This window comes from Mus caroli, unplaced genomic scaffold, assembly GCF_978045245.1.
Source record: "Mus caroli unplaced genomic scaffold, Mus_caroli_1 scaffold_11, whole genome shotgun sequence".
NCBI classification, from domain to species: Eukaryota; Metazoa; Chordata; class Mammalia; order Rodentia; family Muridae; genus Mus; species Mus caroli.
Window position 1 is genome coordinate 102,793,344 of NW_028227266.1, and position 18,258 is coordinate 102,811,601.

The 18,258-nt window shown below is 45.8% G+C and overlaps 1 protein-coding gene across 1 annotated transcript in view; it reads left to right on the forward strand.

Moving 5' to 3' along the window:
• Window positions 1–16,914: 16,914 nt before the first annotated feature.
• Nphp3 (nephrocystin 3) overlaps window positions 16,915–18,258 on the forward strand; it is a 42,030-nt gene continuing 40,686 nt past the window's right edge. Inside the window, exon 1 of the mRNA XM_021171801.3 lies at window positions 16,915–17,389. Within this exon, the coding sequence (XP_021027460.1) occupies window positions 17,009–17,389 (381 nt within the window). The 5' untranslated portion in view covers window positions 16,915–17,008. The remainder of the gene's footprint in view (window positions 17,390–18,258) is intronic.

Below are 18,258 nucleotides of genomic sequence, written 5' to 3' on the forward strand. Positions count from 1 at the left end.
TTCCACTAGCAGCCTTCAGATGAAGATGTAGAACTCTCAGCTCCTCCTGTACCATGCCTGCCTAGATGCTGCCATGTTCCCGCCTTGATGATAATGGCCTGAACCTCTGAACTTGTAAACCACCTCCAGTTAAATATTGTCCTTATAAGAGTTGACTTGGGATGGGACACCTGGGCGCTGAGTCGGCAGACATCCCCAAGGTCCTCAGAGGACTCTCCACGCCATCTTAGGACCTCTGGTGAGTGGAACACACCTTTTGTTCCATTCCAATCATGCAGGACCTAATACAGCATTAGGGAAGCAGAAAACCCAGCCTCACCAGGGTCACAAGTCCCTTCTGGTCAGCGCCAGCACCGGGTCACCTTGGGCGCAGAGTCGGCTGACACCCCCAAGGTCTCTAGAGGACAGCTTCTGAGGCAGACCTCGTTTCGGGCTCCAGACAGCTGGGCACCTTCCCTGCCAGAGGAGGGCTTTGCCAGAGCACCAGGGGAACTCATCTTGGTTCCCGGATCCCTGAGACTAGTCTGCGCAGGTGAGAGTGTGGACTACAGAAGCTACCAGCTTCTGGGACAGGCCCTGTTTCAGGCCTTCATCTTCTGCCAGGAGGCAGGTCTGAACATCAGATACCTGTGCACCTTCCCTGCAAGAGGAGAGCTTGCCTGCAGAGAGTGGTCTGACCACTGAAACTCAGGAGAGAGATACTCTCCCAGGTCTGCTGATAGAGGCTAACAGAATCACGAGAGAAACAAGCTCTAACGAGAGACAACTATAACAACTAATCCAGAGATTACCAGATGGCAAAAGGCAAACGTAAGAATCTTACTAACAGAAACCAAGACCACTCACCACCATCAGAACACAGCACTCCCACCTCACCCAGTCCTGGGCACCCCAACACACCCGAAAAGCTAGACCCGGATTTAAAAGCATATCTCATGATGATGGTAGAGGACATCAAGAAGGACTTTAATAACTCACTTAAAGAAATACAGGAGAACACTGCTAAAGAGTTACAAGTCCTTAAAGAAAAACAGGAAAACACAACCAAACAGGTAGAAGTACTTAAAGAAAAACAGGAAGACTCATCCAAACAGGTGATGGAAATGAACAAAACCATACTAGACCTAAAAAGGGAAGTAGACACAATAAAGAAAACCCAAAGTGAGGCAACACTGGAGATAGAAACACTAGGAAAGAAATCTGGAACCATAGATGTGAGCATCAGCAACAGAATACAAGAGATGGAAGAGAGAATCTCAGGTGCAGAAGATTCCATAGAGAACATCGGCACAACAATCAAAGAAAATGGAAAATGCAAAAAGATCCTAACTCAAAACATCTAGGAAATCCAGGACACAATGAGAAGACCAAACCTACGGATAGTAGGAATAGATGAGAATGAAGATTTTAAACTCAAAGAGCCAGCAAATATCTTCAACAAAATAATAGAAGAAAACTTCCCAAACCTAAAGAAAGAGATGCCCATGAACATACAAGAAGCCTACAGAATTCCAAATAGATGAGACCAGAAAAGAAATTCCTCCCAACACATAATAATCAGAACAACAAATGCACTAAATAAAGATAGAATATTAAAAGCAGTAAGGGAAAAAGGTCAAGTAACATATAAAGGCAAGCCTATCAGAATTACACCAGATTTTTCACCAGAGACTATGAAAGCAGAAGAGCCTGGACAGATGTTATACAGACACTAAGAGAACACAAATGCCAGCCCAGGCTACTATACCCAGCCAAACTCTCAATTACCATAGATGGAGAAACCAAAGTATTCCACGACAAAACCAAATTCACACATTATCTTTCCACGAATCCAGCCATTCAAAGGATAATAACAGAAAAAAAAAAAAACAATACAAGGACAGAAACCACGCTCTGAAAACGCAAGAAAGTAATCCTTCAACAAACCTAAAAGAAGACAGCCACAACAGAATGCCAACTCTAACAACAAAAATAATAGGAAGCAACAATTACTTTTCCTTAATATCTCTTAATATCAATGTACTCAATTCCCCAATAAAAAGGCATAGACTAACAGACTGGCTACACAAACAGGACCCAACATTTTGCTGCTTACAGGAAACCCATCTCAGGGAAAAAAAGACAGATATTACCTCAGATTGAAAGGCTGGAAAACAATTTTCCAAGCAAATGGTCTGAAGAAACAAGCTGGAGTAGCCATTCTAATATCTAATAAAATCAACTTCCAACCCAAAGTTATCAAAAAGGACAAGGAGGGACACTTCATACTCATCAAAGGTAAAATCTTCCAAGAGGAACTCTCAATTCTGAATATCTATGCTCCAAATGCAAGGGCAGCCACATTCCTTTAAGAAACTTTAGTAAATCTCAAAGCACACATTGCACCTCACACAATAATAGTGGGAGACTTCAACACAGCACTTTCATCAATGGACAGATCCTGGAAACAGAAACTAAACAAGGACGTAGTGAAACTAACAGAAGTTATGAAACAAATGGATTTTTTTTTTTGGTTTTTTGAAACAAATGGATTTAACAGATATCTACAGAACATTTTATCCTAAAACAAAAGGATATACCTTCTTCTCAGCACCTCATGGTACCTTCTCCAAAACTGACCATATAATTGGTCCCAAAACAGGTCTCAACGGATACAAAAATATTGAAATTGTTCCATGCATCCTATCAGATCACCATGGACTAAGGCTGATCTTCAATAACAACATAAATAATAGAAAGCCAACCTTCACGTGGAAACTGAACAACACTCTTCTCAATGATACCTTGGTCAAGGAAGAAATAAAGAAAGAAATTAAAGACTTTTTAGAGTTTAATGAAAATGAAGCCACAACATACCCAAACTTATGGGACACAATGAAAGCATTTCTGAGAGGAAAACTCATAGCTCTGAGTGCCTCCAAAAAGAAACTAGAGAGAGTACACACTAGCAGCTTGACAACACACCTAAAAGCTCTAGAACAAAAGGAAGCAAATTCACCCAAGAGCAGTAGATGGCAGGAAATAATCAAACTTAGGGGCTAAATCAACCAAGTGGAAACAAGAAGAACTATTCAAAGAATCAACCAAACCAGGAGCTGGTTCTTTGAGAAAATCAACAAGATAGATAAACCCTTAGCCAGACTCACTAGAGGGCACAGGGACAACATCCTAATTAACAAAATCAGAAATGAAAAGGGAGACATAACAACAGATCCTGAAGAAATCCAAAACACCATCAGATCCTTCTACAAAAGGCTATACTCAACAAAACTGAAAAACCTGGATGGAATTGACAAATTTCTAGACAGATACCAGGTACCAAAGTTAAATCAGGATCAGGTTAATGATCTAAATAGTCCTATATTCCCTAAAGAAATAGAAGCAGTCATTAATAGTCTCCCAACCAAAAACAGCCCAGGACCAGATGAGTTTAGTGCAGAGTTCTATTAGACTTTCAAAGAAGATCTAATTCCAGTTCTTCACAAACTATTCTATGAAGCCACAATTACTATGAAACCTAAACCACAGAAAGACCCAACAAAGATAGAGAACTTCAGACCAATTTCCCTGATGAATATTGATGCAAAAATACTCAATAAAATTCTCGCTAACCGAATCCAAGAATACATCAAAACAATCATCCATCCTGATCAAGTAGGTTCCATTCCAGGGATAGTTTAATATATGGAAATCCATCAACTTAATCCACTATATAAACAAACTCAAAGACAAAAACCACATGATCATCTTGTTAGATGCAGAGAAAGCATTTGACAAAATCCAACACCCATTCATGATAAAAGTCTTGGAAAGATCAGGAATTCAAGGCCCATACCTAAACATGATAAAAAGCAACCTACAGCAAACCAGTTGCCAACATCAAAGTAAATGGTTAGAAGATGGAAGCAATCCTACTAAAATCAGGGACTAGACAAGGCTGCCCACTTTCTCCATACCTATTCAACATAGTATTTGAAGTCCTAGCCAGAGCAATTCGACAACAAAAGGAGATCAAGGGGATACAAATTGGAAAGGAAGAAGGCAAAATATCACTTTTTGCAGATGATATGATATGATAGTATATATAAGTGACCCTAGAAATTCCACCAAAGAACTCCTAAACCTGATAAACAGCTTCAGTGAAGTAGCTGGATATAAAATTGACTCAAACAAGTCAATGGCCTTTCTCTACACGAAGGATAAACAGGCTGAGGAAGAAATTAGGGAAACAACACCCTTCACAATAGTCACAAATAACATAAAATATCTTAGCGTGACTCTAATTAAGGAAGTGAAAGATCTGTATGATAAGAACTTCAAGTCTCTAAAGAAAGAAATTAAAGATCTCAGAAGATGGAAAGATCTCCCATGCTCATGGATTGGCAGGATCAATATAGTAAAAATGGCTATCTTGCCAAAAGCAATCTACAGATTCAATGCAATCCCCATCAAAATTCCAACTCAATTCTTCAACAAATTAGAAAGGGCAATCTGCAAATTCATCTGGAATAACAAAAAACCTAGGACAGCAAAAACTCTTCTCAATGATAAAAGAACCTCTGGTGGAATCACCATGCCTGACCTAAAGCTGTACTACAGAGCAATTGTGATAAAAACTGCATGGTACTGGTATACCGACAGACAAGTAGACCAATGGAATAGAACTGAAGACCCAGAAATGAACCCACACACCTATGGTCACTTGATCTTTGACAAGGGAGCTAAAACCATCCAGTGGAAAAAGGACAGCATTTTCAACAAATGGTGCTTGAACAACTGGCGGTTATCATGTAGAAGAATGCAAATTGATCCATTCCTATCTCCTTGTACTAAGGGCAAATCTAAGTGGATCAAGGAACTCCACATAAAACCAGAGACAGTGAAACTTAAAGAGCAGAAAGTGGGGGAAAGCCTCGAAGATACGGGCACAGGGGAAAAAATCCTGAATAGAACAGCAATGGCTTGTGCTGTAAGATCGAGAATCGACAAACGGAACCTCATAAAATTGCAAAGCTTCTGTAAGGCAAAAGACACTGTCAATAAGACAAAAACGCCACCAACAGATTGGGAAAGGATCTTTACCTATCCTAAATCAGATAGGGGACTAATATCCAATATATATATAAAGAACTCAAGAAGGTGGACTCCAGAAAATCAAATAACCCCATTAAAAATGGGGCTCAGAATAAACAAAGAATTTTCACCTGAGGAATACCGAATGGCTGAGAAGCACCTGAAAAAATGTTCAGCATCCTTAATCATCAGGGAAATGCAAATCAAAGCAACCCTGAGATTCTACCTCACACCAGTCAGAATAGCTAAGATCAAAAATTCAGGTGACAGCAGATGCTGGTGAGCATGTGGAGAAAGAGGAACACTCCTCCATTGTTGGTGGGATTGCAAGCTTGTACAACCACTCTGGAAATCAGTCTGGCGGTTCCTCAGAAAATTGGACATAGTACTACCGGAGGATCCCGCAATACCTCTCCTGGGCATATATCCAGAAGATGTCCCAACCGGTAAGAGGGACACATGCTCCACTATGTTCATAGCAGCCTTATTTATAATAGCCAGAAGCTGGAAAGAACCCAGATGCCCCTCAACAGAGGAATGGATACAGAAAAATGTGGTACATTTACACAATGGAGTACTACTCAGCTATTAAAAAGAATGAATTTATGAAATTCCTAGGCAAATGGATGGACCTGGAAGGCATCATCCTGAGTGAGGTAACCCAATCACAGAGGAACTCACATGATATGTACTCACTGATAAGTGGATATTAGCCCAGACACTTAGAATACCCAAGATACAAGTTACAATTTGCAAAACACATGAAACTCAAGAAGAATGAAGACCAAAGTGTGGACACTTTGCTCCTTCTTAGAATTGGGAACAAAACACTCATGGAAATAGTTACAGAGACAAAGTTTGGAGCCGAGACAAAAGGATGGAACATCTAGAGACTGCCATACCCAGGGATCCATCCCATAATCAGCCTCCAAATGCTGACACCATTGCATACACTAGCAAGATTTTGCTGAAAGGACCCATATATAGCTGTCTCTTGTGAGGCTATGCTGGGGCCTAGCAAACACAGAAATGGATGCTCACAGTCAGCTATTGGATGGATCACAGAGCCCCCAATGGAGGAGCTAAAGAAAGTACCCAAGGAGCTAAAGGGATCTGCAACCCTATAGGTGGAACAACAATATAAACTAACCAGTACCCCCCAGAGCTCGTGTCTCTAGCTGTATATGTACCAGAAGATGGCCTAGTCGGCCATCATTGGAAAGAGAGGCCCATTGGTCTTACAAACTTTATATGCCTCAGTACAAAGGAACGCCAGGAAGTGGGAGTGGGTGGGTAGGGGAGTTGGGGGAAGGGTATGGGGGACTTTTAGGATAGAATTGGAAATGTAAATGAAGAACATACCTACTAAAAAAATGAAATTAAAAAAAAAAAGAGTTGCCTTGGTCATGGTGTCTGTTCACAGCGGTAAAACCCTAACTAAGACACCCACAAACGATTCTTTCCTTACCCATCTTTGTATCAGACCTAACATCCTAATAACAGATTGAAATTTTTGGAACCTATTAAGTTAACAAAACCCTATCCCACCCATGGAAGAGGTAAAAAAAAAAAAAAAAAAAAAAATGCTATCAGATACCATCTGAGGCCTAAGTTGAGATTCCCTGTGTGATGTAACTGCTCACTTGATATTCCCACTAATATATAGTATTAAATGCCTCAACTTATAGCTTTCTTTGTTCTTTACTATAAAAACTCCATGCAACTTTTCCCATGTTGGAACGTTGCATTGGGAAGACCCACATGTATGTTCCTAGGCCGTGGTCACGCATGTCTCACTCCAGCATAAACTGTTTTATTCCCTTTAAGGAGGACCTTTGTTCTTTGCATCAACAGTAGCCAAAGGTGTCTTTTAACTCTTGATCCATCTCCCAAATCCTGGGATTACAGGTACGCACCACAACGCCCAGCTACGAGGTGATCCTCTTCACATATCTGAGCAGGCAGAAATCCCGTGCTGGCTGCGATTTCATACCCCGGGGCAGATGCATTGCTGGGTTCTCTGATTTAATCCGGGAACCGTGCGCCTGTGCAGTATACGAAGGGGTGGGGCGCCACTGTTTCCATTCTGCACGCTCTGTCCATAGCATTTACTCAGCTCTGTGCCAAGTCAGCCACAGGCTACTACTGTGCTTAACTCAGTTTCCCTGGAAATATGCTGAAAATACTAAGTAAGATTATTGGCTTGGGGCAACGACATAGTGACTAAAATGCTTGCTGTGTGAATATGAGGACCGAACTCCCATCCCCCATACCCCATGTTAAAACTGGGCAAGGCATATTTAATCCCAGCCCAGAGGCGGGGGGATCTCTGGGACTTGTTATCCTGGCTTAGCCCACCTAGCCAAATTAGCAAGCTTTAGACTCAGTGAGGAAGCCTGTCTCAAAAAGGATGGTAGATATAGCATCATGAGACCAGAAAGACCCAGAAACCTTCAACCCAAAAAAGAGTACTCAGAGGCCAGACCTAGGTCCCCTAACACATTTGTAGCAGATGTGCAGCTTGGTCTTCATGTGGGTCCCCTAAGTATTGAACCAAGAGCTGTCTCAGACTCTGTTGTCTGCCATTGGATCCTCTTCTCCTACCTGAACTGCCTGGTTGGACCTCAGCAGGAGAGGAGGTGCCTAGTCCTGCTAAGACTAGATGTCCCAGGATAGAGTGGTACCCAGGTGGCTCCCCCTTCTTTGGAGGGGGTCATAGTAGGAGGGACTTATAAGGGAGGGGCTGAAGGAGAGAAGGGAGGGGGCTGGATTCGGTATGTAAAGTGAATAAAAATAAATTATTAGGAATAAAGAAGATAGATATGTACCACATACTCATTATCCATCCATCCATGGGTGGACATCTAGGCAGGGTCCTTTCCCCTGCAGTTGTGAATACAGCAGAAGTCAATATGGGTGTGCACTGCTCAGGTCTGCTGTCTTTGAGGATACTGTTCAAAAACACTATAATGACATCTAACACCTTGTGTGCTGGCTTTTTAATTAAGTAATTAGAAAATCAAGGCAGACATGATTTGAGGAAGATGCCTGCCATCACCTGAGGCCCCTGGCCTCTACATGAACCTACACACTCATGCTCACACACTGAGAGAGAAAATAAAGGAAAAAGGATTCTTTTTTTTTTTTTTTTTTTTTTTGGTTTTTCGAGACAGGGTTTCTCTGTGTAGCCCTGGCTGTCCTGGCACTCACTTTGTAGACCAGGCTGGCCTCGAACTCAGAAATCTGCCTGCCTCTACCTCCTGAGTGCTGGGATTAAAGGCGTGCGCCACCACGCCCGGCTTAGGAAAAAGGATTCTTGAATTGACCATCCCAACACCTAACACACTTAAAAACAGAATCTACCAATGCCATAGTAATAATTACTCCACTTTTATAACCATGAATAGATTCTATCTAAAGGACAATCCTCTTATTGTGAAGCTCTTGAAGTTGAGCCTAACCATCTTAACATTTTTAACACACACACACACACACACACACACACGTAACCTGTACAGGGACTTAGAGTGTACATTGGTCTGTTGTCACATGTGAGCCCACTCTTCCAGAGTCTCAAGGACTTGTTTACCCTGGGGCAGGGGGGAGGAGCTGGTTAAACCTGGCCCCTTACCTGCTTCCTGGCATGTGGGTACTGAGCGTGGTAAGAAACTGAGAGTATATTCATTTCAGTAGCAGAACAAGAGGCAGAGGCTGGGCTAGGAGAGAGAATTGCCCTGAACTGGAAGAGTGAAGGGACATTCAGCAGTGGGAAAGAGATCATTATGTCCTGCATCCTAGGACTGAGTGCGTTCCAGAAAAAAAGAGCCATATTGTTTATTGAACAAATATCTCAGATGAGCAGTATGTTTCAGATAGGACCACGGGCAAAGACATTTACGGTCCTATTCTTAACACCCCCAGTGGCAGCTTTTTTAAAAGCATGGCCCTCTTTACGTCTAGATATTTGCTCAGACCAATGTGACAGAGCCTGGGGCAGCCTCACTCTGATGAGGAGCAGACGTGCCGTATTTACAATGCTCTCACCCCATTTCCTCCCACTGCAATAGCTTTGTCTTGTTCTTGTACACGCTGAAGTCCTAAGCTGCCCTTCTCCACCCAGTCATGCAAGGAAAAGAAAATCCAAGCACAGAAAGCTTTTGCCGGGTTTATATATTTGTTGACGATCTGCGGGGATGTGGGGGAGGCAGGGAGTATTATACAGTGGTACCTCGTGGTTTGTCCTTCTCTTTTTGAGGCAGGGATGTTGTACAGTGTTACCCTGTGGCTTTAAAGTGGTGCCTGTGGCTTTTCCTTTACTGTTGTCTTCAGTCATCTCCCCAGAAGATTGAGGACAGGCAAGAATGTGCAAAGATGTTCCCAAGACCTAGACAGGTTTAATATAGACACCTCCTCTCTTTCCTTTCCCTCTCCCCACCCTCCTTTAGACAAGGTCTCCTGTAGTTCTAGACTCACCTCTAGGGTGTGAATTATAGGTGGGTGCCACTTCACCCAGTTCTGGGGGTACAGAAGATCAAGCAGGCTAAGTAAGCACTCTACCAACTGAGTCCCAACCCCAAATGAGCCCTTTCTCGGGTGTATCTATAACCGGAACCTAGGCTTTATATTCATATCGTTTATATTGTGGGTAGTTATTCGGGTACTGAGAATATGATATTCTGCCAAGGTGGGTCTTATGAACAGCTCCCCAAGAGAGTCAGTTATCCTTATTTTTGACTTAATGGTTCCTTCAGTCAGAAGTAGTTTGTTGTTGTTTTGGATTGGTTTATTGGGGTTTGTTTTCATTTCAGTTGCATGAGCTCCACTCATAACTATTTTGATTTAGTAAACTTGATGTATGTTGAAAAAACCCAAAGTTTTTTTTTTAATATTTTTTATTAGGTATTTTCCTCAGTTACATTTCCAACGCTATCCCAAAAATCCCCCATACCCTCCCCACCACTCCCCTACCCACCCATTCCCACTTTTTGGCCCTGGCGTTCCCCTGTACTGGGGCATATAAAGTTGGCATGTCCAATGGGCCTCTCTTTCCAGTGATGGCCGAATAGGCCATCTTTTGATACATATGCAGCTAGAGTCAAGAGCTCCGGGGTACTGGTTAGTTCATAATGTTGTTGAACCTACAGGGTTGCAGATCTCTATAGCTCCTTGGATACTTTCTCTAGCTCCTCCATTGGGGGCCCTGTGATCCATCCAATAGCTGACTGTGAGCATCCACTTATGTGTTTGCTAGGACCCGGCCTAGTCTCACAAAAGAGACAGCTATATCAGGGTCCTTTCAGCAAACTCTTGCTAGTGTATGCAATGGTGTCATCGTTTGGAGGCTGATTATGGGATGGATCCCTGGATATGGCAGTCTCTAGATGGTCCATCCTTTCATCTCAGCTCCAAACTTTGTCTCTGTAACTCCTTCCATGGGTGGAAAAAACCCAAAGTTTTATCCAGTTCCATGAGTAACTCTGGTAGCCATCCAGGCTTGAGAAGTGGCCCTCTCTCCATGTCAGGAATCGGCAAGCTCACCCCACAAGCTTAACCCAGCCAGCCACTTGTGGTTGCACATAAAGCTTTACTGGAATATCACCATGCTTCACTCTTGTGTATCTGCTAGGGCCAGTTTTGAGACATAATAGCAAAGCCAAATAAGTATGGCAGAAACCATATGGCCCTTAGGGTCATAGCTGGTCCTTTATAAAGAAACAGGTGGAACCCTGCTTTTGCCTGTTTAATAACTAATTGCAGAGTCATGTTATTATTTCTAATGGAAACTACGTACAACATTAGTGTCTGGATCCTTTACTGTCACCTTCACATCAGAAAGATGATCTTTTCTAAAGTACAGGATTTACCAGCCACGTTGATTTTTTTTCCCTAAGTTGTGCTGCCACCTGCTGGTAGAAGTGTGAAATCACAGATACATGAACATCCTCTATTGTAATCAATTTAGAGTCTTATGCACTTCCTCACTAGATGGAAACAAGGAAGACTAAAGTCATTAAACAATCAGTTTTTATAATATTTTTCTCTTCAAAGACTCAATTGTAGCATTTCCAGTCTGTGGGGCACTTATTCCAAGGTGCTACGCCCGTTGTGAATGTTCAAGTGCAACGCTATTGAAGACATAACATGTCAGACTCATTCCTATCTCAAGCTGACGAAAGGAAAGAATACTCAGACATAGAAATGCTTACCAAAGGGAATGGTACACACATTGGAAATAAGAAGGCAGGCAGCAGGAATGAAACCATTGGTTTTCAACCTTGACTACCACTACCGATTAAATCTCCGTGGAGCTTTTAAGAGCCAATTCCTTGGAGGTTGTGATCTAACGGGTCTGAGATGAAGCCTGGACATCAGTTTTCTGTTTTGCCAAGTTCTCTAGGCGATTTTAATGAGAAGCAAGGCTAAGAGTCCTATTGCTCGGCAGTGTCCTGATAGGACCTACTCCAGCCATCATGGCTCCCTGTTCTCAGCCTGCAGATTTTGTGAGCTCTGTGATGATGTCTGAGGACCGGATCCCTACTAAGATTCAAGGTGATACAGTGGGTGCTGTCTGGGGACCATGCTACTAAAATCAGGAAGGGATTAGGTCATTCCTGCCCATGCTTTTTATGCAAACTCAGTGGTGCTGAGATTTTTAAGTAGGTGGGCATCAACTGGGAGTTAATTAAACATGAAGACTTGAAGGGTCCAGTCTCACAACTCAATACATGTCCATTTCTAACAAGAACCCAAGTAATTCATTCATTATTTCTTTCTTCTTTCCTGTCTTTCTTTTTCCTCTCCCCTCTGGCTCCATTTCCATCCTCCCCCCTCTCCCCCCTCTTTGTGTGTGTGTGTGTGTGTGTGTGTGAGTCTTACAATCTACTCAGGCAGGCCTAGAACTATTGGCAATCCTCCTGCCTCAGCCTCATCCCTCAGTGATGGAACTTCTTTTGCCCTAAACCACAACACCCAGCTGTCCCAAGTAATTTAAAAATTCAGACTCCGAGAACCAGCCAGTGTCATTTTCTCTGAGACATTTTGAAGATTGGTATCACTATTTGTTAATTTGACATGTTACTCAAATCAAACGGAAGCATGTTTTTTTTCTTCCTCGGGAGTGAGAAAGAATTTTTCCAAAAGTAGTGGCCGAAAGGAAGAGCAACTTCATTCCATCCCCGAGTTCGTGGTTTGCCTAGTGGCTCTGCTCACTGTGGAGTGTACTAAAGTCACTCGGTACCCAGATAATAAGTGGGCTGCTCAAAACAGGCAAGATGGCCTTATCACAGGTGGCTTGGGAGAGGGTGGCTAGAAGTCTGGGCTCGACTGAGGTTGCCGCCTGCACATGAACTCACAAGAGTGAGACTGTTCACAGGCTTCCAGAGAGTTCCAGGACACTCTAAATGGAGCAGGCGCTCTCTCAGGGACTCACCTTAGAAACTGTCACAATGTCACTTCTGCTACAGTTTCTTGGTCAAGGCAGTGTCAGGGCTCACTCAGACCCAAGGCACGCAGTCACAAGCAGATGGCTTCATGTGACACCATGAAGACTCCCGTATGCTTCCCACCCCTGGACCCCACACTCTTTGTGGTTAACACTCTAATGCTGTTGAAATTCTTCATGAGTTTTGAAAAAGGGCATTACACTCCTCTTTGGTACTTGGTCCCACAAATGTAGTCTCTTCTTGTCTCAAACTGTATCTTTCAATGGGAGCAGTGTTAAAAATGGTGGCCAAGGCAGTTATGGTGATATATCTGTAATCCAAGCTCTGAAAGTGTGGGGTGGAGGAAGTGAAGTCCAGCTTGGGCTACAAAGTGAGACCCTATCTCAAAAAGCCCCTCCTTATATGCTTTTTTTAAAAAGATTAATTTATTTATTTCATGTACTCATGTATCTCATGAGTACACTGTTGCTGTCTTCAGACACACCAGAGAGGGCATCAGATCCCATTACAGATGGTTGTGAGCCACCATGAGGTTGCTGGGAATTGAACTCAGGACCTCTGGAAGAGCAGTCAGTGCACTTAACCGCTGAGCCATCTCTCCAACCCTCCTCATATGCTTTTTAAACTACACCACGGCCTGCATTTGTAAGTCAGTGAACAACTTTCAAGGGTCTGCATTTTACCTCTGTCGTGAGTCTCAAGGACTGAACTCAGGTCACCAGTCTCAGCAGCAAAGGGCTTTGCCCTTAGTCTGTCCCCAAACCATCATTCTCTAATCGGCCACCGGCCACCTGCAGAGATTTCACCCTTTCTCGCTGTGTCTCTATGTTCAATGTTACACTTTCAAAATGCAGACTAAGGTAGGTAGGCTCTATTAAGCATAAAGAAAATACATTATGAAATGGAGATTAGACTACTTTCTGCCACGCTTTAGGATTAATAAACATGGCGTGAAGCTGCTACCCTATCACGCTGGGTCCCTGCTAGGCCCTGCACATGTCACCTTGGGTCTTGCTCACTTGGACTCCCCACTTTGACCTTGATCAGAACTTTCCTCAGGTGAACATGCAGGCTGACTGTATGCATAGTTATCTGATGAGAAAGACAGTGTCTCTGCCATCATCTCTGTAGGTGCAGAGAGGCCCAGGGTCTCAGCAACCCTGGATGTGTGCTTGGAGCGTCTACAAGGCCATTTGAAGGTATTTAAGAACGACAGTGACAACTAGTCTAGTCTATGAGCTCTGTGAGAACAGGGTTCATAACAGGTCTTTCTGGATCATCAGTCCTTTGTACCACCTTTATGCCCAGCAGAGATCCAGTAACAGGCGGTATAGCGACAATAATAACCAAAAGGTCACCAAAAGGAAATCCCTCCTGGCTGGTAAAATGCTGTATTACTTTTCTCATTATTGTGACAAATGCCTGACCAAAAAAAAGTGACTTAAGGAAGGGAGAATGGGAGGGAGGGAGGAAGGGAGGCGGAGAGAGGGAGGAAGCGAAAAGGAAGAGGAGGGATGGGGTGGAAGGGAAGGGGAGGGATGGTGTGGAAGGGAGGGGGAGGGGTGGGGTGGAAGGGAGGGGGAGGGGTGGGGTGGAAGGGAGGGGGAGGGGTGGGGTGGAAGGGAGGGGGAGGGGTGGGGTGGAAGGAAGGGGGAGAGAGTGAAAGGGAGGGGGAGGGGTGGGGTGGAAGGGAGAGGGAGGGGTGGGTGGAAGGGAGGGGTGGGGTGGAAGGGAGGGAGGAAGGAAGAGTTTATTTTGGCTCAAAATTTGAGAGTACAGCCCCTCTCAGCAGGAAGGCCTTGTGACCAAACTATGAGAAGGGTGCTCACATTTCATCTGTAGCCAGGAAACAGAGAGAGATGAGCCCAGGTGGACCAGTGGCTTTCTCCTGTGAACTCACTCTGGGACCCCAGCAAGTAGGATGGTAGTGCCCACAGGAGGAGCAGAAGTCTAAGGTCATCCTTAGCTACAAAGAAAGGTTGAGACCAGTCTGGGCTACAGGAGATTGTTTTGAGGAGGGGAGGGGAGAGGAAAGGAGAAGAGAGGAGGGGAGGGGAGAGGGGAGGGGAGAGGGGAGGGGAGAGGGGAGGGGAGGGGAGGGGAGGGGAGGGGAGGGGAGGGGAGGGGAGGGGAGGGGAGGGGAGGGGAGGGGAGGGGAGGGGAGGGAAGGGAAGGGAAGGGAAGGGAAGGGAAGGGAAGGGAAGGGAAGGGAAGGGAAGGGAAGGGAAGGGAAGGGAAGGGAAGGGAAAAAGAAGGATAGAAGGAAGGAAAATCTAGAGAATGGTCCTCAAATCTCTGAAGGAACAGACCTCAGAAATCAGCAGCTAGAAAGGCTTTGAGAGCCTAGGGCAGTCCTTTGGGTACTCTGAGAGAGCAAATGTTGCCCCTTTAGATCTCATGGTACTAACTGGAGAAATCAATATGTAATCCTTCAACTTAGGAGAGTCCAAAGTCTAGAAGGGTGTCTAAGAGGTCAGAGAAAAGACCAGCTCCTTTGAGGGAAGGAGTTCAGGGCGTTTGTGGGGGTGGGGTGGGAGTTAGAACGGACCAGCATTCCCAGAGTTCCTTGGAGGAAAGGCTGTTTGCTTTGTGGTAGATATGAAGAGGGAAGGATTGGACGTCAGCCATGACAGTGCTGACAGCAGATATTCTCAGCCATCAGTCTCCGCCGGCTAAAGAGAGCAGATGGCTAGATTAAGTAAAAGTTTGAAGTCCTAGCCCCAAGATAACTTAGGACAACTCCCCAGGGCCGTCCCAGCTTCAAAAGTCCCTGCAGGGTTGGCTGAGGTCTTTGCTGGGAATGCTGCACAGAGCAACCTTGCACTGATTCCCCTGCCTTGCCCCAGGTACCTACCCAGCATTCCCTGGTAGACATCTTGCTTGGTTATCTACATCTCAGAGTTGGCTTTCCAAGAATCCGAGGGATGCCTGTGGATGGAGTGAGCCACCAAAGACTATCTTAGGTCAGCCCAAGGAGGCTCTGCATGGACAGATGCTTAAAATGCTACCAGACTTCTTACAGCTGGGGATGGAGTAAGCAAGCACTGGAATAAAATTATATCCCCCTTGGGCAACGCGACTCCCGGTAATGAGGATGATGGCAGAGAGAGTGGCTGGCATTCGGAGAATTTTCAAGACTGCCTAAAGAAGAAAAGGGCAAGTATAAAGATTACCAGCACCCAGCTCGCAACAGTGTTGAGTCAAAGCCACTGCTCACTTTTCTGTCCCCTCTAACCTGGGGTACCAATCTAGGATGGGTAGGAAGATAAGTTAGCAGACCAAGGACAACTTGGAACAGTAGCACGTGTTCCCTTCCTGCAAACCCTGTACTTAACAATTTTCTTCCGTCTAAAACAGGGTCCCTGGCATCCTTGTCGCCAGGCGTTATAAAACCTGAGCTTATCAAGGATGGGGGAGTGGCAAGAGGGGGGAAGGGTCGGGGAGGGTTCAAGTGGTGATGCTTCAAAGTTCTTTCCTGGCTGGCATTATTTATTCCATGTTTCCTGAGAGACACACTAGGCACTGAACTGCCTCCAGAAAAGAGCCCCTTAGTCAGGAACCACAGAAACAGCGGCGGCGGAGCAGGGGCAGATGGGTAAGTGATCTAGTTCTTGCTCACTGAGACTAAGTTCACGCAGAGGAAGCAGAGCTTGTAGGCTTGGGCCTAGTCTGGAACCTTCCCTTCTGGATGTCCGGATCTCCTGGTACCGCCCAGCTTGCCCAGCTCAGTCCTGCCGCCTGTTCCTGCAAAGCAAGTTCTCAGGCCCGCCAGCTCCGTGATACCCATTCCTCTCTCCTCCCGAGTCTCATTTCTCTCAACCCTCCCTTGTCCAGCTCCTCTACTGGTCTCATTCAGAAGAGCACGCCCCGCTTGTCTGGCCACGCCCCGAAAGCCTGGCTCCGCCCCACAGGACTCCTGGCCACTCCCCCTCTCGTTGTCCAGCTAGGACCACCTCTCCGACTCTCTGACTCTGGTTTTCTCTTTCTTCTGCTGCTGCCTTACGCCCCACTTACCGGGCTACGACCCTAAAATCTGGCCCGACACTCTCTCTGGGCACTGCTCTTCTCAACTGACCACACCTCTTCTCGCTGCTACGTCCCACCCCTCTCTGGTAGCCTTAACATCCCCAGCTTGCTCGGCCACGCCCCGAAAGTATGGCTCCGCCCCTTCTCAAGACGGCCACTCTTCTTCAACACCACGCCCCTCTAGTTGCCACGTTACTCCCTTCTCCCCAATCACCAGGCCGGACTCACTTACTGCTCCGCTCTTCCCTCCAAACTCCGCCCTCTCCTCTGCTGCACCCCGCCCCACCAACTAGGCCCCGCCCTCAAGGTCTGGCCACGCCCCGGCCACCTCCCTGCTCCAGGCCACGCTCCTCTCTGATTTTAGTTTCTCCCTGAGGCGCTCCGCCCCGCTTGACAGGCTCCGCCCTCCTGGTCCCGCCTCCTCCTGGCACCCAGCGGACTCTCAGCCACAGCCGGCCGCGGGCATCATGGGCACAGCCTCGTCGCTGGTGAGTCCCACTGGCGGGGAGGTGATCGAGGACACGTACGGGGCAGGCGGCGGCGAGGCCTGCGAGATCCCGGTGGAAGTGAAGCCCAAGGCCCGCCTGCTGCGCAGCTCGTTCCGCAGGGGCGCTGGAGCCGGGCCCGGGTCGCTGCCTCGCGCGGCAGGGGGCGGCGGGCTGCTGGGCGCCAGCTTCAAGTCCACCGGCTCGTCTGTGCCCGAGCTAGAGTATGCGGCGGCCGAGTTCGAGCGGCTCAAGAAAGAGTATGAGATCTTCCGGGTCAGCAAGAACCAGGAGTTGCTGTCCATGGGCCGCCGAGAGGCCAAGCTGGACACCGAGAACAAGCGGCTGCGGGCGGAGCTGCAGGTAACGCGGGACCGAGCGCGCCGCAAGCGGGAGGCTCTGAGGAAACTGAGACCCGAGCGTACCGCTCAGCCGCTTGGTGGCACCACCATCCTACCCCAGCTACAAACCAAGTTGTTTTCTAAATTCTGCAAAAGCTGCTCCTCCTTTATGTGGAATCATTATTTGAGTGTAAACTAATTTCTTATCAGCATCTTCCCCTGCCCCTTTCAATTTACGGTTCATTCATTAAGACACGTTGTATCAACCCAAGTCCTGAAGTCGCAAAATTTCTCAGAGCAACTACACACAACTCCTCCCGGTTTAAGGTATCTCCAAAATGGAGTTCTTGGATTAGTTTTCTTCGCGAAGTTTGGCAGATTCTGGGGTTTAATGATATGATAGGAATTTTTCTGGAAACCTCCTGACTTTATGGTTTTTAACTGTTGTGATTAAAAGTCTTCCCTGAGAGTACTCAAACTCTCTTAGTCCATTTAGTTAATGGACTAAACAGTTACTGCAGTGCTATTGTAGGCCTTATAACAGATTGCCTTTGATTCCTTCGGATACTAGGTAAAACAGAATTTCATGGAGTAAAAATATGGGACTATATGCCATGGGTTCGGAGCCTCTCTGATGGTCATTTGTTTATACCTTTCTTTTCTGTGAGAGGGATCTCTGACAGCTCAAGAGCTCCCGGCACATCAGAACTTAAATAAACACCACAGATTTTTTGTAAAAGAAGGCTCCTTCCTTCTAGTAGGGCATCATTCCCATCAGCTATGAAGCCCTTCAGAATCTGCTGGGCTATTAGCATATTATCTGGGAAGCTGTTCTCCCCCTCAGCTCCCTGCTCACCTCACTTTATACTGGGAGACCAATGTGCTTGCCCT